General features: G+C 29.7%; 2 protein-coding genes across 2 annotated transcripts; both read left to right on the plus strand.

Moving 5' to 3' along the window:
• The first annotated feature begins 13,549 nt into the window (after positions 1-13,549).
• On the plus strand, positions 13,550-18,754 carry LOC109805997 (putative ribonuclease H protein At1g65750). The gene is made up of 2 exons (XM_020368323.2): positions 13,550-13,903; positions 18,689-18,754. Exons 1-2 carry the CDS (start codon positions 13,550-13,552, stop codon positions 18,752-18,754), a joined length of 420 nt encoding a protein of 139 aa, XP_020223912.2.
• Positions 18,755-19,454: 700 nt separating this feature from the next.
• On the plus strand, positions 19,455-21,665 carry LOC109795540 (uncharacterized). The gene is made up of 3 exons (XM_020355075.3): positions 19,455-19,924; positions 20,015-20,353; positions 20,901-21,665. The coding sequence occupies exons 1-3, from the start codon at positions 19,634-19,636 to the stop codon at positions 21,402-21,404; spliced, it is 1,134 nt and encodes a 377-aa protein (XP_020210664.1). The 5' UTR covers positions 19,455-19,633; the 3' UTR covers positions 21,405-21,665.
• Positions 21,666-22,556: the final 891 nt, after the last annotated feature.

Raw genomic sequence — 22,556 nt, forward strand, 5'->3', positions numbered from 1 at the left:
TACGTGCAAAGTCAGTCCCAAAAGTAATTTAGAAGTGCAACTGCCTAGGGTCTTGCATATGAAGGGATCCTTTTTTTTATTTCTCATATTTCAAGCAAAAATTTGAAAATATTTCTTATTTTATTTTTGTATACACCTTTAAAAATTAGGATTGCACGATCATACTTTAACAATCATTTTATTTATTTATTTATTTTTATTTATGAGAAAGAATTTTCATTCAATTTTGTATTAAATAATAACACCGAAAAATATTTTAAAAAATTGAAATAAAAAAATTGCACTCAATAAGATATTAGATTCGGTCTCTAAATTTGATGTATCAAAAAATATGAAAATTGCACTTAATAAAATATGTACTTGAGTTTATACTTAAGAAACTATTTTAAAAATAAAAAAATTGTACTATATAATAGAGGTGCTAGACAGGCTGGGCTAGCTTAACCTACACCAGTCAAATATTATTTTAAATTAGGTTAACCTGACCTATATTCTTTTTAGGTTGCCATTTCTTGGCTCAACTTGACCCATGTAGGTCATCGGGTAAAATTGGCTTAATTAAAAAAATTACATTTAAAAATAAAATATTTTTACAATGAAAAATATTATAACATAATTAATTGATATTATATATTATCATAAAACACCAAGTTATTTTTGTGCAGTCATAAAACATCCTATCACTACAACCTTTTCATATAATTTCATACCTTTTCATAATAATTGCATACCTTAAAGGTATTAGGCTTAATTTTCTTAAACTATTCAGTATGCTCATCTTGATCATTAATAACCTTACTCATGCTATTATTACCAAATAATAGTAATAGAAAGATTAGTAGCAACAATAGACTCTTTCTTTATGTGTTACATGGAGTTTCCAAGGTATCTAAAACATCCTCCATGCTATCAAAAATGTCATCAACATTCATGACCTCAATATTTAAAATAAACAAGTTTACTCATTCAATTTATAGTTTCCAGTTCCCAAATGGAATATAAAGCAACAATAAGCAAACTTAATTCTTAGTTCAAATCACAAGTAACAACAATAATCAATAAAACAGTAACAAGCTAAAATTCAGTTCACAATTTTTAGTTCGCACAACACAGGTCTTAAAAAATAAAATAACATACTTTTTATTTGGTAAGAGTTGTATACTGCCCAACTTGATCAAGTCAAGTTGACCTTCACTTGCTTGCCCACACTAGGCCTAGAAAGTAGTGTCACCCAACGAGGAGCTTTAGAAAGCTTAGCTCACCTAACTAAAGCCTTGCTTCATAACTTCTTATGATTTATGCTTTTACACAATATGTTATGATGGTAAATTGATATATTATGAAGTTGTGTTGTATTAGGTTTATATGATTAATGAATCGGATTGTAGAAAATTGAAATGAAGTATGTTAAGCTGTTTTAAGTTGAATTGGATAATTTTTCCATGTGTTGTATAAACTGTGTTGAATAAGTAAAGATGATGTGTTGAGTTGAGTTGTGTTGAGATGTTGTATGATGCATGTTATTAAGTTGTGTTGTTAGACTTAGGACTAGAGGAGAAGGTATTATTTTTGAAAGTTGAAATATCTTGTTGTGTGGATATATGTTGTGATCCTTTGAGAGTCGAATGTTGAAAAATCTTGATTGAGTAAGTTGTATGACACCCTCTACCCCAACATACATACACAGTAATTATAAAAAAATATAAAAAAATTTCATCAATAAAAATCAAATTTCCAACCACGTAAGGGTAAAGAGTTCACATTCATAAACTTAATCCAAATAACATGCCAGTAAAATTACAAAGAAATAAAACTGAATTTTCCAAAATAATTTAATAAGAACATTTTAAACTAATCCTATCTATGTCCCGATGTCACATGTCCTATCAGAGCAAAACCCAACATAGAAGCCTAAGCTTCATCACCAACATCCTCAGCCTCACGCTGATGATCACTTGTATATCAAACAAGAGAAACAACACAAAAGAAGGGAGTGAGAAACATCTCACTCTGGCTCACGGTGTAGGAACGCACACCGGATAGCCAAACACAAACAATACAGTTACCTCATAGATCAATTAACAACAATAGTTTATTCAATCATCCAAGTCATACAAATAGTAATTTATCATCATTTAATAATAAGGATGCACATGCATGGACACGAACTTCACATTATCATGCATGTGGCGCCAGTAAAACATCACATGGCATATTGCCGCTAGCAATACACGAAGAGTAGTCTAGGAGTACATGCCGGGTCACACCCTCTGCGCACTCTCACTAGAAGGATATACTACCAGAGTCTCGTCAGGATAGCTAAGCTGCACAAGATACATCCCATGCACACAATGGGCGAGACTGGGACTTCCAAACCGAGCTATCCCCAAGGACTAATCCCCAAAGCTTTTACACTAGGGGGCCTTCTCTGGCGGTGTATTCCATATCGTACCCTTAAAACACTTATGCAAATGATGCATGTCAATCAAGACTCTATGCATTCTCATATCACATTATCATTTCCTATGGTCATATCACATCATCGCATTTCATCATCATATTTCATTATCACATTTCATATCCCATGTCTCAATCACATTTCACTTTACATCATCATATTCACAAAGCCTCCACAGAGCACTTTAATTTATATCAAAACTCGTTTATTTATAAAATTAAATACATATTTTTACATCTCATCAAACAAGGAATATAACAGAAAAATCAGAAATCAAAACAGAAAATATTTCATATTTTGCCTATTTCTCATAGGGTTTCCCGCAGGAACCCATAGAGCACTCTAGATCATATTAAAACATATTTATTTTCAAAATTAACCACATACTTATGCATCACATCCAACAAGGAACACAACAAAGTAATCAGAAGGCAAAATAGAAAACATTCATATTTTGCTCGTTTTCTCATAGGGTTTTCCATAGGAACCCATAGAGATCTCAAGTCATACAATTAATTGCATATAAGAAAAATGATAAGCAAAACAGATACAATTGGGAGAAACCCCTCATACATGAGCATACATAAAAATACAGCAAACACAGGATTGGGGGCCAATCCCACTACCCAGCATACAATCCCACACCCAGAGCGAGGTTCCTCACTCCCCCCTTACCTGGATGAGCAGAAGACAAAGGTGTGATCTAAGGTCGTTCCTGAGTACTCTTCCTTAGAGCTCTTTGTTTCTCCTTTTTTTTTCCTAACCCTTCAGAACGCAAATGAGGTAGATAGGGTTAACGCTATCTGACTCCTTAAAATTAATCCATTGGGCTAGGTCAACCCAACCCATTTTCCTTCTCTTCTAACCCACTTCTCTTTTTCCTCAAAATAATTAAATAAAATAAATACATGTATATTATAAAATATTTTTCCTCTATAATAATAATATATTTCTGACCCAAAATATAATAATATAATTTCAATAACAAAATATCATATAAAATCAACCTTCTCTTAAAACATATAAATATTATTTAAATATGCTAATAAAAAATACTTATTTAATACGTACAAAATAATTGTCCAAAACAATAATTATTTAAAACGTACAAAATAATATTCTTCTATAATTATTAAAATAATTATGATCAAATACCATATAATAATTATTATTATTATAATAATAATAATAACTTTATTGAAAACTGGGGTGTTACAATTCTCCCCTCCTTTTAAAAATTTCGTCCTCGAAATTACCTGAAGTAAATAAAAATGGATATGTCTCCTGCATTAGACTTTCTAATGTTCCACCTTAGGCTTTTGGAATACTACACACGAGGCCACAACTTCCTCTACTCCTCTCTTCACCTTAGACCACCACGCTTCCGCTACATCACTCTCATACATCCTCCTAAGGTCCTAATCCATCTAATAGCTCCTAAGTGAATACTAAGAGTACTCTTATTGCCTTTTTCTAAGATCATCTTCCTTAATTCGGGATTATTAGACACATAGATTCTATCCTGAAACCACAAAACACCATCAACTTCCACTCGAAAAGGGCTATCTATACCCTTACCAATCCTCTCCACTTGGTTCACTAAGAAAGAATCTAACTCTTAGGCTCCTCTAATCTCATCCATTAATTCACTAGCCACCTTCGACATACTCAATTCAATGCTTCTAAGGGTAAGCTCACAAATCAAGCTTAAATCTCTAAACTCTTCAATCAAATTTAACCTTTAAATCATCAAAATGATAGATGAAAGATCATCCTACTCAAGACATCTGTCACCACATTGCCTTTACCTAGATAGCAACTGAGATTAAAATCCTAGTCCTTAAGAAATTCCAACTATCTCTTTTGGTCAAAAGATATTTAAGACTCTAACAATCACTAAATACCTCAAGCTTAGAATCATATAGGTAGTGTCTCCAAATCTTAATGTAATATCATAACCACTAACTCATAGATAAGGTAGTTCCTCTCATGAATTTTCAATTGCCTAGAAACATAAGCTACTACCTTTCCTTCTTGCATCAACAATGCATCCAAATTCATCTTATAAGTACTACTATATACCACAAAAGGCTTACTAAAATCCAATAATATTAACACTAGTCAATCTTGCCTTAAGAGTTGGAACTACTCTCATACTTACTATCCCACATAAAGAGAATATTCCTCCTAGTGAATGTAGTTAAGGGCAATGCTATCTTAGAAATTCCTTCAATAAATCTCCGATAATAATAAGCTAACCTCATAAAACTCTTATCTTCACTAACTGGCTTAGATATCTCCCCACTTAAACACAACTTCTACCTGAGACAAATCCATGTTTACCTCAACTGGAATTTACAGGAACTAGAAAACTTATCTCATACAATAAAAAAATAATAATAAAATAAAATAAAATAAGATAAAATAAAATAGTAATACTTAGATAACTTAACATACAACCGTCTTGAATATATCTCCACCCTCAACTACAATATGATCATATCACACCCTAAGATCAATCTCACTAACCACACGACATTCACCAATTGATCCCTAAGATCATCTATCCACATATCAACATACATGCATATTAAATCATATTAGAATACATACTTTAAACCTTCAAATATACCATCCATAAGCATGTACATGAACAACCCTTACCACATAGCATCATACAATCTTAAACAACCTCTCAATCCACATGAAAATACCTCAAAACATCTTAAAAAAATCAATTCTTATCCTTGCATTGCCTACTAACCCAAAAACATTATTACAGCCTACTTCTCCTTTCAACAACTATCAAAGAAAATAACACACAGAGAGTTCTACTCATCCAAATGATCTCAAACCTATCTCAAAACAAAGCTAAGAGAATAAGCTACAACTCCTATGAAGACATAAGATTCTAAAAAGATCATCTTCTTAGCTAAAAATCTCAAAAACCGCAGCAGATATACTCAGCGCTTACAGCTAGACCTTTGATCACCAAAGTAGCTATAACTAGAGTTCTAGACCTCCGTTTTACCTGATTTCAGTTCCATTGGAAAGATAACGTCCAAGGATACAACCTTTCTGAAGACCATAAAATCTAAATCTGTCAATATGGTACTCATACTGGAACAACAAGACTGCAGCGAAAATATCCTCTACACCAAACAGCAATAGTATATCAATATATCTAAGCCCACAAAAATATCTCAACCCTTCCAAACTCACACCTCAACTTCATATTCAAGCTTTCCACTACAATCCTAAACCAAAACAACTCACATATTCAGTATAAAAGGCTTAGAAAATAAAATTCACATGCTACCTAAACCATAAAAGGTCAACATGCAACCATCAAACTCTAGAAATCATCAACATTTTAATCACTCCTTAAGAATACCAAAACTCCAATTCTCAACATACATCATCCTTAGATTCAATCGCTACAACTATAGCTTTAAAAAATTCCACCAATCGTAAACTCTTAATACACTAAAAATAATCAATGTCTTACCCAAGTCTAAGGCCTCAATAGTTCCTATAATATTAGCACAATATCTCGTCTACCACTACTCGCACATATGCTTGCAACACAAGCGATATCACTCAACCACTACTTCTTCTGTAAGCAAGAAGTATCAAACAAATAAGCAATCATAAGAATGAAGAAGAGCGGTCATAATGGTATTAGCTAACACTATCATGACTATCATTCCTCTAATTACAAAATAACTTAACAAGAAGAACATCATCATCATCAAAGTACACAACAAATAAGACATAATCAGAGTACACAACAGAATCACGATAAGTACATAACTCACGGCCGATTGGATCGACCTACTCTGATACCACTTAATGTGACACCCTCTATCCCAACATACATATACAGTAATTATAAAAAATATAAAAAAATTTCATCAATAAAAATCAAATTTCCAACCACGTAAGGGTAAAGAGTTCACATTCATAAACTTAATCCAAATAACATGCCAGTAAAATTACAAAGAAATAAAACTGAATTTTCCAAAATAATTTAATAAGAACATTTTAAACTAATCCTATCTATGTCCCGATGTCACATGTCCTATCAGACCAAAACCCAACATAGAAGCCTAAGCTTCATCACCAACATCCTCAGCCTCACGCTGATGATCACTTGTATATCAAACAAGAGAAACAACACAAAAGAAGGGAGTGAGAAACATCTCACTCTGGCTCACGGTGTAGGAACGCACACCGGATAGCCAAACAAAAACAATACAGTTACCTCATAGATCAATTAACAACAATAGTTTATTCAATCATCCAAGTCATACAAATAGTAATTTATCATCATTTAATAATAAGGATGCACATGCATGGACACGAACTTCACATTATCATGCATATGTGGCGCCAATAAAACATCACATGGCATATTGCCGCTAGCAATACACGAAGAGTAGTCTAGGAGTACATGCCGGGTCACACCCTCTGCGCACTCTCACTAGAAGGATATACTATCAGAGTCTCGTCAGGATAGCTAAGCTGCACAAGATACATCCCATGCACACAATGGGCGAGACTGGGACTTCCAAACCGAGCTATCCCCAAGGACTAATCCCCAAAGCTTTTACACTAGGGGGCCTTCTCTGGCGGTGTATTCCATATCGTACCCTTAAAACACTTATGCAAATGATGCATGTCAATCAAGACTCTATGCATTCTCATATCACATTATCATTTCCTATGGTCATATCACATCATCGCATTTCATCATCATATTTCATTATCACATTTCATATCACATGTCTCAATCACATTTCACTTTACATCATCATATTCACAAAGCCTCCACAGAGCACTTTAATTTATATCAAAACTCGTTTATTTATAAAATTAAATACATATTTTTACATCTCATCAAACAAGGAATATAACAGAAAAATCAGAAATCAAAACAGAAAATATTTCATATTTTGCCTATTTCTCATAGGGTTTCCCGCAGGAACCCATAGAGCACTCTAGATCATATTAAAACATATTTATTTTCAAAATTAACCACATACTTATGCATCACATCCAACAAGGAACACAACAAAGTATTCAGAAGGCAAAATAGAAAACATTCATATTTTGCCCGTTTTCTCATAGGGTTTCCCATAGGAACCCATAGAGATCTCAAGTCATACAATTAATTGCATATAAGAAAAATAATAAGCAAAACAGATACAATTGGGAGAAACCCCTCATACATGAGCATACATAAAAATACAGCAAACACAGGATTGGGGGCCAATCCCACTACCCAGCATACAATCCCACACCCAGAGCGAGGTTCCTCACTCCCTCCTTACCTGGATGAGCAGAAGACAAAGTTGTGATCTAAGGTCGTTCCTGAGTACTCTTCCTTAGAGCTCTTTGTTTCTCCTTTTTTTTCCTAACCCTTCAGAACGCAAATGAGGTAGATAGGGTTAACGCTACCTGACTCCTTAAAATTAATTCATTGGGCTGGGTCAACCCAACCCATTTTCCTTCTCTTCTAACCCACTTCTCTTTTTCCTCAAAATAATTAAATAAAATAAATACATGTATATTATAAAATATTTTTCCTCTATAATAATAATATATTTCTGACCAAATACCATATAATAATTATTATTATTATAATAATAATAATAACTTTATTGAAAACTGGGGTGTTACAAGTTGTCTCTTAATGTGAAGTGTTGATTCTCCTTTAGGTCCTTAGTTTATACAATATGGGGGCAAGGTTGAGTCATATTGTTTATGAAGTGACTAATTGAGTAAAGTATGAAATCAAAGGTAAAATCCCTAACTAATTGCTAGAAAGGTGCTCAATATTTGGAAGGTAGTTGATGAGTTAATTCTATATAGGTTTAATTGATGCATAATAATGTCATCATAGACTCATACCCAAGTTGTTCTATTCTTGACAGTAGTATCAAACTTTCATAGTTTAAGTGACGAAATCAGAGAAATCATTGTTGCATTGACAATGGAATAATATCCAAATTGTGTTGTATGACATAAAAATGAAAGGTTTTTTTGTATTATTGATTCAGTATGGTCAAATTACTTAGACTACTCACTTGTGTTGTAAGAGCTCTCTTAGTTGAAATGTGTGACGATGCATTAAGATGTTGTGTTGTTAAGATATTGTGTTGTTAAGTTGTATGTAGAGTTGTAAAATTGTTAATTCATATTAATGATTACTTGTGTTGTTCTATGTTGTTAAGAAGAGCATATTGTTATTGTTGTGTTGATTGTTGTGAAGATGTTATATAGTTAGATGATGGCTTCTATATTTTTTTTTTCTTTGTATGCAAGATTACCTTTGCTTTTCCATGTTCTTGGACTCTAATGATCATATTATTATGTGAGCAAGTCAAGATTAGGTTGTAGAGCGAGCATGATGTTGGGCCATGTAGGAGATGATGTGTTTTGATACAAATAGTTATTGTGTTGTAATTCCACTAAGGGATTTTATGTTTTAAGATGTTATAAGAAGAGACTATTTTAAGTTTTTTTACTTTTATAGATAAATTATTGCATGAATAGCCAGGTATTTCTTGCATGAGAATCTTAGGTTAAATGATGTTTATGTTTTTCATTCCTTGATAGCTATGTTATAATAAATGTAATGACCTGTCCGGTTGTTATAGAGTCATCATGGTGACTCCATGAGCACAGACACGAGCGTGACTGGTCTCCATCTTCTTCAACAAACAAAACACAAATGACAAGTCATGAGGTCAAGCTATCAAGAGCGCAACAAGAACAACGAAACTTTCACAATGACTATCCCTAACTCTAACCTTGTAACCACAATTCTTTAAGTAAATACAAAAGAGTGAAAGATTATTGCTATTATTATAATTTATTTTATTATTTTATAATACATTACAAAATTATAGGTTGACAATAGTTTAGATTATTTCACCTATTAGTTTAATGGGTATGGCTGACATATGCTCATTTGACCTATTGAGCTTAACAGGCCAAACCAAAATGACCGAATTCTATTAGGCTATCCTTTTTAAGTTCCAACTTGACCTTATTTGTGAGTTGGACTCAAATTAACAACTCTACTACATACTATTACTATATTCCCTTCCTTCTCTAAAGTTATATTATGCACTTAATATAATAAGATGTATAATCTTTTTTAATAAAATTATGTGTCTATTTTTTTTAGAAAATATATTTTTATATTTTAATACTTATATTTGAGAGGTTCTAATTCATTGTTTTGTCTAAAGCCCATTAAATATTAAGACCGATCTTCATACGTGAACTATGTTCATAAAAATAAAAATAAAAAAATTATAAGTGATATACAATTAAATATTTTTATAAATCTTACTTTTAATTACGGACATACATTATAAAATATGCAATTTTTTTATCAATATAAATAATACAAATTTTAAAAAATATATAATGTAAACAAACCCATAGATGGTATTGTATAACATCTATATTAGTATATTATAATCTTTATTTATAAAATTCTTTTAACTAAATTACACCGTTTTAAAAAATTAGTTAATTTTGTTTTTATTTGATGTCTTTTAGTTAATTTAGTTAAGAGCATTAAATTTGTCACTAATTTAAATTAGGTTAAAATAATTTTTTAGTTTGTATAGTTTTATTTACTTTAACTTTTAGTACTTATAGTTAAAAATAAATATTTTTAGTCTTTATATTTATCTTTTTCAATCATTTTTAGTTTCTATAGTTTTAAGATAGAGTTTTTTAGTTCTTATACTTGAAGTTTTTAATCCTTTTAATCCTTATTGTTAATTTTTTTTTGTGTGTGTGATGTTGTCTGCTTTGTATTGACGTAGAGATCTTTAATTTTGTGAGGGTAAGAATAGGTGTCTCAATAATGGATGTTGCAAATGAGGATAAAAAAGAGATACGAAACGTCGACAGATACCATATACACATAGTTAAATTAAAACATATGTCACAACAACATGAACAAGACGTTACCAAAAAAAAATAACAATAGAAACTAAAAGGATTAAAAAATTGTAAGTATACAGACTAAAGATCTATCTTAAACAAATAAAAGACATCTTGAAACTATAAAAATTAAAAAAAATTTTAAAAAAAAAAGATAAATATAAAGACTAAAAGATAAAATAAGCAACTGTGGAAAAGAAAAAGAAAAAGAAAAAAAAATATATATATATATATATATATATATATATATATATTTATTTATTTAACCTTTAAACCACCTTTCCAAAAAAACTATTCTTAATATCTCTTAAATTAACCTTTTCTCTTTTCACATAACTATTTTTTATCTAATTAATTAATATTTGAAAAGAAAATCATGTCAAACTAGATGAAATAGATATTTATGTATATTTATTTTTTATAATCTTAATGAGAGAGAGCAAAATTTATCCTACTAATTTAAAAAAAATATTATTTTTACCTATAAGAATCGTTAATAAAATAAAAATATTTTTAAAAAATATAATTAATACAACTAATAATTAGAATATGATTTTATAAAATGGGAAAAATAGTAAAAAAAAGTTTATATATAAAAACGGATCAGTAATTTTTTTTTCACAAGAAGTCTACATTAATTTTATGATATATATTGTTAAATTATAAGATTATATATAAAAAAATAATTAATATTAAAATTTATTAAGCAAAATGAATCACTTCATGTCTTCATATATTATTTTTAAAGTATATATAGAAATAATATGAGTTATATGGGTGGTCTGTAATTGAAAAATGAGTGATTTGGAATAGTTCACTACACTAAAATTAGTTTTTGTGACAATTAATTTATTATTTAGTAGTCATATAAATGACCATTATTTTTTTTATCAGTATTTAAATAATGACTAATGTATCTAGGGTTGTTAATACTATTACCGGCATTTATATAAAATGCCGGTAAAGGCCTACTAAATTTTTGAGAAAACTTATTTTTTTTAGTGACAATTCTAGTAACCATTTTAAAGGCTATTAAAAGTTATTTTTTTCAATTGTCTCCTTTCCATCCATTTAGTGACTTTTATCTCTTGCTAGTAAAACTTTAAATAATTTATTCCTATAATTTTCTTTTCTAAATTTATAACTTATATACTTTTTTATCTATAGTCGATGTGAGATTTGTAAGATGAGGTTGTCTTCTATTTATATATTTTTTAATTGTCTTATCTCTTAAGATATATAAGATTTATAAGGTGAAAGTTGTTCTCTAATTGTATAGCACTATTGAACTTGGTAATAGTGAGTGATTTGATAGCAATTTAGAATAGTGAATTAGGAGTCTAACTCAATCCTATAAAATCAACTTATAAGGTGATAATTATTACTCACTTATATGCTATTTAGTTATCTTATCTCTAATTGATGTGGAACTTAAATTTTTTCTATAAATAATTGTCACTAATAGTAATCTTTAATGTAATATAAATAATTTTTAGTGACTATTATATATTAGCCATTAATATTTTTATTATATAATTAAATAACGACAATTAAATTATTATCATTAAATAATTATCGTTAATAACAAATTTTGTTGTAGTGATTAAAAAAATATGTATATGAAAATAAGGTGTAAGAAAATAGTGTATCGTCTTTCTCTGCTACATATAAATGAGTTTTTTTTTGTGTGTGCACAATTTTTTTTTATACTATTTTACCCCAAAACTAATGAACCCGTATTTTATTTCCATGGTAACAACGTATGCTTGCCGTATATATAAAACTTTGAAAGCTATTCGCATTTCACAATTCGCATGTAACTTGTTGGACCAACATAGAATTATTGACTTTTAATAATCAAAGAAGAGTGAAATACACAAACTAACAAAGCCAATGAAATTAATAAGTTCCCACGCATCTTGTTAGTTCATTTTACTATATTATTTGCATTGAATGAATTAATAATTGTTCAGAATCAAATATAATTTATGTGCCAGTCCAAATAATGGGAAGTCATAAACCAAAAATAAAAAAGCGTCGTGAGCTAGGCCCACACCATAACCGTGACTGGTCAAAGAGAAAATAAACAAAGAAGGGCTGTTTGGTATAAGAAAATATTTGTCATTTTTACTTTTTAAAATATCTTTTATTTTCAAATTTTAGTAGATTTTAAAATATGTTTATTAAGAAAAACTTAAGTTGTATCTATCATAAATCATTATTTTATCTGTGTATCAAACTTAATAATACTGCATGTAAGAGGGTGTCTTGAAAAAAAATATTCAAGTTTCATATTAATTAGAGATAAAATAAATAAAATATTTATAATTGGGGAACACTCTTCATCTTACAAACCAAATTTGTAGGATTGTGTTAAATCCAATCCTATATTTTAAGAATGTTTGTTTTGAGAATTTATTTGTTGTTTCAAAAAACTAAAAATTAATTTCTTTTTGCTTCCTCCAATCTCTATTATCGTCATTGACATGTAAAGGCAACAACATAGGTAACTACATATTAATTTTTTTTTATAAATAGCAAATAAAATAACAAAAGAAAAATGAAAAAATAACTAACAAAAATACAAGTATTGAAAGAAAAATACCATAGCATCAACAAGAGCAAATACCAAATGATATTGGTTTGGAAGTGATGGTAGTGAACTGGGTGTCATCCGAGAACGTCAGGGATGTTTGGACTTGGGAGACAGAATTGGCAGGTTTGTATTCAGTCAAAAGTACATATACATCGCTATTTCAACGACAAACTGTTCAACTTGATGAAACAGATTGGGTTTGGATTTGGCAGACATGTTTGCCAACTTCAATTCAATTCTTTTTATGGCAAATTTGCTATGAAGCGCTGCCAACTAAGGAGGCTTTGGTTCATCGAAGTATCATCGACAACAATAATTGTCTAGTGTGTAATGTTCACCATGAAACTCTTATGCATTGTTTGTTGGATTGCCCATGAGCTGGTGCGCTTCGGAGTACTCTTGGTTTGCGTAAACCCCACCTACCTGCAGGTTCAGAAACGCTTAAGGATTGGCTGAAGCATTTGGTGGAGGAGCAAGGAAATATCATTCTGGTGTTACTCTGGGTTATCTAGCAATCAAGAAATAATATGGTCTTTAATGGAAAGTTGGATAAGGTGGCTGATTTAACGGTTTGGGTTATCTCATGGTGCTCAGCTTTTATGAGAGCTTATGCAGGTGAACCTACCTCAGGGAGTCTATGGCAGAGGAGTATTCGTTTGGTGAGACGGACGGCGAAGGAAGGAGATTGGGTTACAATAAATGTTGATGGTAGTGCGTTAACAAACCCAGGGGCAGTAGGTGTGGGAGGCCTAGTCCGTCATAATACAAGTAGGTTCATGGTTGGATTCTTTGGTAGTATAGGAGTTAGTAATAATATCCATGCTGAACTTGTGGCCATGTGGAAAGGACTTGCACTCTGTTGGGAGCATGGTTATTCCCATGTATATTGTCAGTCCAATTGTTTATATGTGGTTTAGTTGCTTCAATAAGATAATTCACATTACCATAGGTATTCCGTTCTACTGGATAAGATTAAAGAGTTAATATCAAGATATCGGACCTATCAAGTCATACACACTACAAGAAAATGACGATTTTGCGACGGTTATATGGCCTACATTGCGACGGTTAAAACTGCCGCAAAGACAACATTACGACGGTTTGGGAACCGTCACAGAATTGTCCGTCACCAGGCAATTTTGCGACGGTTATCAGTACTGTTGCACAAACCATCGCAAAATTGGAGTTGCGACCCCTGAAACACCCGACGCACTAAATGCCTCTATATTAACATTGCGACCCTTTCATCAACTATCGCACCAACTGCCTCTAAATTAATATTACGACCCTTTTTTTACCCGTCGAAATTTTTTTTTTTTAATTTTAATAAATTTATTAATGTAACAATCCTCATATTTGGCCTCTCAAGGGTTCTATTTCACGATATTTCACTGTTTAGCGTGTTTTATCCTTACTTGTGCAATTTCTGGGAAACTTCCCAGAAGGTCACTCATCCCTGTACTACTCCAGGTCAAGCACGCTTAACTGTGAAGTTCTGATGAGTAAGCTACCGAAATGTATATATATGTTGTCAATATAACTTGTACAAATTAATTCATTTAAGTCATTCTCAAATATACAATCTCATATTTGTACTATAATAATAATATATAATAATTTTATATTACGAATAATAATAATAATAATATATTTAGTTATTCTTTATTTATATGTACTTACTTTTATAATTAACATCTACTTATTTCTATTTAAAATTATAATTTAAATTATTTAATTTTATAATTTATAATGATAATATAATTTATAAAATTATAAATATTTATTTATTACATACTTATAAATTAAATTTTAATATTTTAAATAAATTATTAATTAATTTAATATATTTATTTACCTTAAATCGAACATATAAAATTCAAAAAAATGTATTTATCCTTGTTTTATTTTCTAATTATCAACTATTAATAAAATATTAACTTAAAATCTTATCTAATTATATATAATATTCTCATATCAAATTTAAAACCAGATATTAGTTATACAAAAATATTAAGATCATATAATAAATTGTCAATAAGATTTTAGTTAAATAATTTAAAATAATTAATGTTTCAATTATATTGTTAATTAGCAAATAATTTATTCCAAAACTAATTAAATTTTTTATATTAATTATTAGTAAAATTTAATAACTTTTAAATTAACAATTAATTGGATCGATGAAATTCAACACACACCATGAGTTATTGAGCGGAATAACTTTATCAAGAGTTATTTGTAAGTTATCTTAAATCAAACATATAAAATTCAAAAAAATGTATTTATCCTTGTTTTATTTTTTAATTATCAACCATTAATAAAATACTAACTTAAAATCTTATCTAATTATATCATAATATTTTCATATCAAATTTAAAACCAGTTCTTACATTTTCGACAAATATAAATTTTTCTGAAATATTCCATCAATAATATAGCTTTTCCTACAAAAATTTTCTCATCGAAAATATAAATTTTTTGACAGATTTAATTTTGTTTTATAAGAAATCATCTTCGATTAATATAACATTTTGTGTATATGATTTAAGAGTAAAAGATTTTTAATTTAACGGTTGAATTTACAAAATTCACATTTAATATAAAGTTATTGAGCGGTGAGTATTACACCGCTCAATAACTTTATATTAAATGTGAATTTGGTAAATCCAACTGTTAGATTGAAAGTTCATATCTCTCATAGATTATATATACAAAACTTTATATTAATCCAAGATGATTTGATACTTCATTTTTATAAAACAAAATTGATGTAATATATTCATTTTAAAATACACTAAAATATAAACACTTTGATTACCTTCCGGTTGTTGTTCAATTTTAACAAAATTTGATATACACTTATAAAGTGATATGAACTTTCAATTTAACGGTTGGATTTACAAAATTCACATTTAATATAAAGTTATTGAGCGACATAATACTTAGTAAAAGTTACACCGGTATAATTATAACCCCCTATATTATATATATATATATATATATATATATATATATAGGAACGGATGCACGTTTGGAATAGTGGGGCACTTGCCCCCACTACTATTTGACATATACATAATTTTTTATCTACAAAAATAATATATTTTAAAAAATAAAAATTATATTCTAATAAAATAAAAATATAGATTCAGAAAAAAATGTTTATTTATTTGATATCTGTCAAATTTTTTAAAGAAATTAATTCTCATGTGATAAATTTTTTTTCTTAATAATGAATTAATTTTTTAAAAAAGTTTAACTATAATATATATATGTATATATATATATATGCTTAATATTCACATATATAATGTAATATATTAAAATAAATATTTTTTGATAAAATAAAATTTGTACCATGCATGTTTATCTTTTGTGTTTTTTATTTATTGTATACGTTGATTGAAAAAATCAAAATAGTAAAATTGTATATATTGATTAAAAAAATCAAAATAAGAAAAATCATAAGATTTATGCTCTATTTAGAATTGTTATTATAAGATATATTTTAAAATAAATTATCATCTAAAAATATATATTAGATATTAAAAACATATTTATATCATAAATAAATTAAATTAGATTTTTATAAAATTTAACATATTTTTTATTTTTATTTTTAATAGTGTTAAAAAGATGGACATTTAAAATAAAATTTATAAAATTTAACATTGTAAATTATTCAATAATATGTGATCCGATAACTCAAAAATTAAGTTATAAAATGATAATTATATTTATTTATATACTCTAACACATCTTACATACAAGATAAATTTATAAGTTTGTTGAAAGATAAATTTATATTCTAGTCACGATTTTGAAATTATATAAAGAAAAAAAATTGTGTACCTCATGTTAAAGGAAGTATATATATAAAATTGTTAATAAAATATAAGTTCATTAAGATAATATACATAATACTTCAAACCGTCGCAATGCTGAAAAGTTTGCGACGGTTTATAACTAACTGTCGCAATGTTAAAAAATTTTGCGACGATTTATGATTAACTGTCACAATGTTAAACAAATTTTGCGATGGTTTACGATAAACCGTCGCAATGTTGAACAATTTTGCGACGATTTTGAAAACTGTCGTATGAAGGGTCACAATATCAAAGCGACGATGGTTTCTAGATAACAGTCGCAATTTGTCCGTCGCGATTTATCATTTTCCTTGTAGTGACATATTCTACAAAAGGAAACTTTTGTGCAGATTTTTTTGGCTAAAAAAGATGCATTATCATCTGAAGATTTGGTGATCTTGGAAAAAGCCCCTTTGGACATGGAGGAATTACTCATGAAAGATGTTGCAGGAACATGTGTGCCTCGTAAATAGTTTGGCTAGAACTAACTAGTCATGATGATTATGTTTTTTGTTTACTAGTTTTTCTGATTTTGGTTTCTTTTTCCTTTAACTCTTATGAAATAAAAAAAAAAAAAAAAAAAAAAAAAAAAAAAACAAGAGCAAAACTTTGACAAAAGTTGCTTAAAAGTTAGAAAAATTCTTTGTTAACCACTATACATAACAAAAAAATTCTCACAAACATTTATTTATCTAATGGTGTAATTTTTTTATTGATTCAAACTATATTGATGATGATATCAAGGTTCAAACTTAAGACTTTGGATATACTATCAAAAAATTGTATTTATATATCTGATAGTGATAGTGTGATTTACAAAACTTTTCTTTGCCAACTACACCTTGACAAAAAATATTATTTATCTGATAGTGTGATTTAAAAAAATATTTTAAGATAATTATAATTATAAAATTTAAATTTTATTTTCTTCGAGGAATAGTCTCCACATACTATTAGTTTATAAAAAAATATATTTAAGTTTTAGTTTAAATTATTTGTGATCCCAAAAATGAAAGCACTTTGAATTAATCACTTCATAGGAATTAATTAGGAAAAATAATAATCAAGAAATACCCGCAAACAAGTACTACAATACCAGTAAAATGTACAAAATCAAGACGAGTCGAACATAGTAAAACAAACATATTAAAAAGAAACTTTTATCATACTCTAATTATCTTCCAATCGAGTTAATGTAGTCTAAGACAAAGTCTTACTATGTTGATGTTGATAGTATAGTCATACTTTACTTTTATTATCCATGGATGTTGAGAGCACAAACTTATTTGAACTTTTGAAGTGTGCAATGTACTATTCTAAAGGATTTATTCATAGACTCCCACACAAGTTCCCATGATACAACAAGAACTTTCTATTATTAGACTAATGATACAGAACTGGCAAGTTCTTGACCCTGAAAAGAGAGAATAAAGAAGAGAGCAGTATTCAGTACATTTGACTTTTACTGATTCGCAATATTTATAAAAGGAGATATTGACCACTGTGACTATAATTATTACGAGAATTAAAACTAATAAATTTTTAAAATATTTGATAATTAAAATTACAACAATCAGTTATTATATCTCACTAAAATCGATATTAATTAGATTTTGAAACCTATAATTAATAAAATAACTATTTTGAATTTAAAATTAAAATAATGTCATGAATTAATTAACTTTTTGAAATATTTCAAAATATACAACAAATTTTGTACTTGTTATTGTTTTTTGTAAGCTCGTTCTTGATTATTTCTATGTAGTTGAAATGAGATGATCATATTTGTTATGGGAGCAGAGTAGGATTAGGCGGGAGGATGAACCAGTTTTGGAAGTCATGCTAGAAGATGACAATGTTACTTGAACTATCCTGGTGTAACTATCTTTTTGTAATTGTTTGACCGACAACTTAAGATCATGTTTTTTTGTCGTCCAAGATTATTGTATGTACATATATGTTTAACTTATAGTTGTAGTTCCACTGAAAGGCTTACATTTATGTTTTTAGTTGATGAAGTTTATACATACATACAAACATACATGCACATACATATATTATTACATGTATATAGGGATTGTTTGCATGTAACCTTAGGTAATTATATTTATGTTTTCAAATGTTTTAGTTGTTGAGCTGTAAAGTATAAAAACTTATTAGATCATTAGAGGGTATGCATTGACTCAATCTAAATTTATATACATGTGGTACCATTTAAATCACAAGCATCACCCAAAGGCTCATGGAATAACTTAGAAATACATGTCGATGACAAACACAGAACCAAAGAAACCTAACACTCAACACTTTCACTAAGAAAAAGATACACATAATAATAACACTTTAATAAATATTATTTATACATATAATAATTATACATAAAATAATTAGAAACACATTTATTTTATTTTTACATTATTTATAAAATTATTAAAATTAGTCTAATTTTGAACAGTGATACTTGTCAAATCAATCTACAAATCAAAATTACAGGATTTGTAACATATCTATTATATATACTATTAAATACATGAATTTGGTGAATGAATATGCTCTAATGCAATGGAGAACATTTCGGGGAGAGGAGGTTATTAAAGGTTAAGCATGAAGTTGGTTTGGATGGAGTAAAATTGGTGGTTATATAAAAATAATAAGCGGTTGGGGTGAAAAAGGAAAAGGGATAAAGAGTTGTGTACATGTTTGACGTTTGCAATTGAGGTGCATGCATGGTTTGGCACGCCATTGATGAGGAAACTGTGTCCGAATTTCGAGAAGGTGGATGGGTTGGAGACGGTGCTGGAGGTGCCCATTCCGGAGGACATGTGGACGAGCATCGGCAGCAGCGGCTCCAACCGCTGGCAGAACCTCCGCGCCCTCATGAGAGCTCAGCACAAGTCCTTACCCTCTCAATCCCATCTCTCCGCTTCCACCAACAACGAATTCCTCGCTTTGCTCAAGCTCGTTGGCTGCCCCTTCATCCCTCTCCAGGTCCAATCCGATCACACCTTAACTCGCCCCTTCCAAGGTTCTTCCATCGTAAGTTTCCTCTTCTTTTTTCCTATATATATATATATATATACATCAATTCATCTACTTTTATTATATACATATTGGATCCATGTGCAGGAAGCTTCCAGTGCCAAATATATAGTGCAGCAGTACATAGCTGCGATTGGAGGAGTGGGCGCAATGGATTCCTTGAAAAGCATGTATGCGGTGGGACAAGTCAGAATGTCTGGCTCCGAGATGCGTCAAGGGGGTGAAACCGTTAAACCAATAGGCAGGGCTGAAGTAGGGGGTTTTGTCTTGTGGCAAAAGAACCCAAATTTGTGGCACTTTGAATTGGTTGTCTCTGGTTTCAAGGTTAGTGCAGGGAGTGATGGCAAGGTCGCATGGAACCAATCTTCTTCTCAACTTAGTCATGCCAACCAAGGCCCCCCTAGACCCCTTCGCCGCTTCTTTCAGGTACAACAACATCACATAAATATGTCATTACTACCTCACTCATTGCCCTACACCACTTTTTTACTTATCAGCTAACATTTTAAATTGTGCTTACGGTTTTGTTCTGGGGACAAATGTGACAATATTTGCAATCATAGAGTCCAAAAATCTTAATTGGTAGAATATGTAGTACCAGACAATTTGATCTTAATATAACAATAAATAAACTTAGTCCTCAAGAATGGTCAATAAATATTTCATAACGGCAATGATCGACTTTGAGCATCTATTTCAGAAACTTAATGTTTTATATGCCTGTTAATCAATAATTGAGTCATTGTTCTGTTGATGTGCGAGTACAAGTTTTGATTTATAGGCCATAGCCATGCCTATCAAAGGGGTTTGATCAAGGATTTTTTTTATATCCATACAAAAGAGTAACAATTGCTTGACTGTATATATCTTACGCCAATTCTGCTAATTAAATATGGTTAAAGGGGTAAAGGGGTTTGATCAAGGATTGTTTTTTACTCTGTTTATTTGTTCATTTTGTGGTTGTTATTATCAGGGGCTGGATCCAAGGTGTACAGCTAACTTGTTCATAGACGCTGTATGTGTAGGAGAGAAAACCATCAACAATGAAGATTGTTTTTTACTCAAGTTAGACACAGCACATGACATCCTCGAAGCCCAAAACACTTCCCACACTGAAATTATAAGACACACGGTGTGGGGATACTTTAGCCAGCGCACAGGGCTACTTATCAAATTCGAGGATACCAAGTTGGTAAGAATGAAACCTGCCAAGGGAAACGATTCTGTTTTCTGGGAAACTAGCATGGAATCTGTGATTGAGGACTATAGGTATGTGAATGGCATTAACATAGCGCATGGTGGCAAAACAGTGGCCATCTTATATAGGTATGGTATGGCGCATAATCACCAGCGGAGAATTGAGGAAACATGGAGGATCGAAGAGATTGATTTTAACATTTGTGGCTTGTCCATGGATTGCTTTTTGCCTCCCTCTGATCTCAAGAGGGAACAGCATGGTCTAGAGCAAGTAGGGTAGTTGGAATGAGTTAGGATCTTCCTTTCTTTGTTGTTGTACCTATTACATAGACAAGCATATAGCTGAATGTGTAGAGCAAGTAGTGCAAGAAAATTTGTTGGTGTACCTATTGCATAGACTAGCGTAGAAGAATGCAAAAAGTCTGTAGTTTAGTTAAATTTAGGGACACAATCAGTACATAAAAATTTGAATTCCCTCACATTTTTCACCTAAAAAGTTTGGCCACAGACAACGGGGCATGGCTCCAAGTACTTTTTTCAATTGTTTCATTGAAATCATGGATCAGTTTAAGTGGGATTTACTCGTTGGTGTGGTTTTTTACTCAAACGGTGAAAGTCATCGTTTCTCTTGATCCTTTTGTGCTAATAACATGGGTAGGGAGTTAATGACTCACTTATATTAACTTGGGGCATTTAAAAATAGTTTTGTGACTCAGTTATTATTATTTTTTTAACTACCAGAAAGCTTCCATAAACGCGTATTATCTTGTAAATGAATTAAAATCAAATGCCACATAATTAAATTTAAATTTTTACTAGAGCTTAATTATGATTAAGGACTAATTATAATTATTTCCATGAATTTCTTGACTGTTTTCTCACTTTCACAAAATAATCTTATTCTGCCTGTTTATATTTCACCTATTTGCTCAATTTTTGATAGCTCAACTGTTTGCTAAATTTTTTATTAAGAAAATACAAGTGTAACACCAATAGATTTTGTCCTTTAACGAAGAGAACACAGGATAAATGATAAGCAAGTCGTATAGCCATAATAATTAACAATTATGTACTTACTAAGAATGCATAAAAAAACATTTAAAAACAATGCAGTATTTAATATATTCAGAAAAAATAACTTAAGGGTATTTTTAATACATTTTATAATTGAAATTTAAATAAACATTTAAAAAGACTTTAGTATTTTTCAATAATAATAATTTAAAGATTGCATTTACACTTTGTTTTTCTGTTAAAAAAAATATATGTAAAATAATAATAATAAACTTAAATTTGCTTTTGGTTCTGTTTTCAATGGATTTTGTTAATGGATTCTTTATGTTTGAACTAGGAATTTAACTTAAATATATTTAATAAATTATGATTTATGAGTAAAATTTTATCATTATTATAAAAGTAAGAAAAATATGTA

The sequence above is a fragment of the Cajanus cajan genome, chromosome 9 (assembly GCF_000230855.2).
Source record: "Cajanus cajan strain Asha chromosome 9, NIPB_CcT2T_4, whole genome shotgun sequence".
In the NCBI taxonomy this organism is placed as follows: Eukaryota; Viridiplantae; Streptophyta; class Magnoliopsida; order Fabales; family Fabaceae; genus Cajanus; species Cajanus cajan.

What these genes read in the sequence shown, in the direction of transcription:
- LOC109805997 (XM_020368323.2), top strand. Translation starts at nt 13,550, where the DNA reads ATGGTCTTTAATGGAAAGTTGGATAAGGTGGCTGATTTAACGGTTTGG. An exon ending in GGGAGCATGGTTATTCCCAT is followed by an intron (nt 13,904 to 18,688) that starts GTATATTGTCAG and finishes TTATGGGAGCAG; the next exon opens with AGTAGGATTAGGCGGGAGGA.
- LOC109795540 (XM_020355075.3), top strand. Translation starts at nt 19,634, where the DNA reads ATGAGGAAACTGTGTCCGAATTTCGAGAAGGTGGATGGGTTGGAGACG. An exon ending in CCTTCCAAGGTTCTTCCATC is followed by an intron (nt 19,925 to 20,014) that starts GTAAGTTTCCTC and finishes ATCCATGTGCAG; the next exon opens with GAAGCTTCCAGTGCCAAATA. An exon ending in CCCTTCGCCGCTTCTTTCAG is followed by an intron (nt 20,354 to 20,900) that starts GTACAACAACAT and finishes TGTTATTATCAG; the next exon opens with GGGCTGGATCCAAGGTGTAC.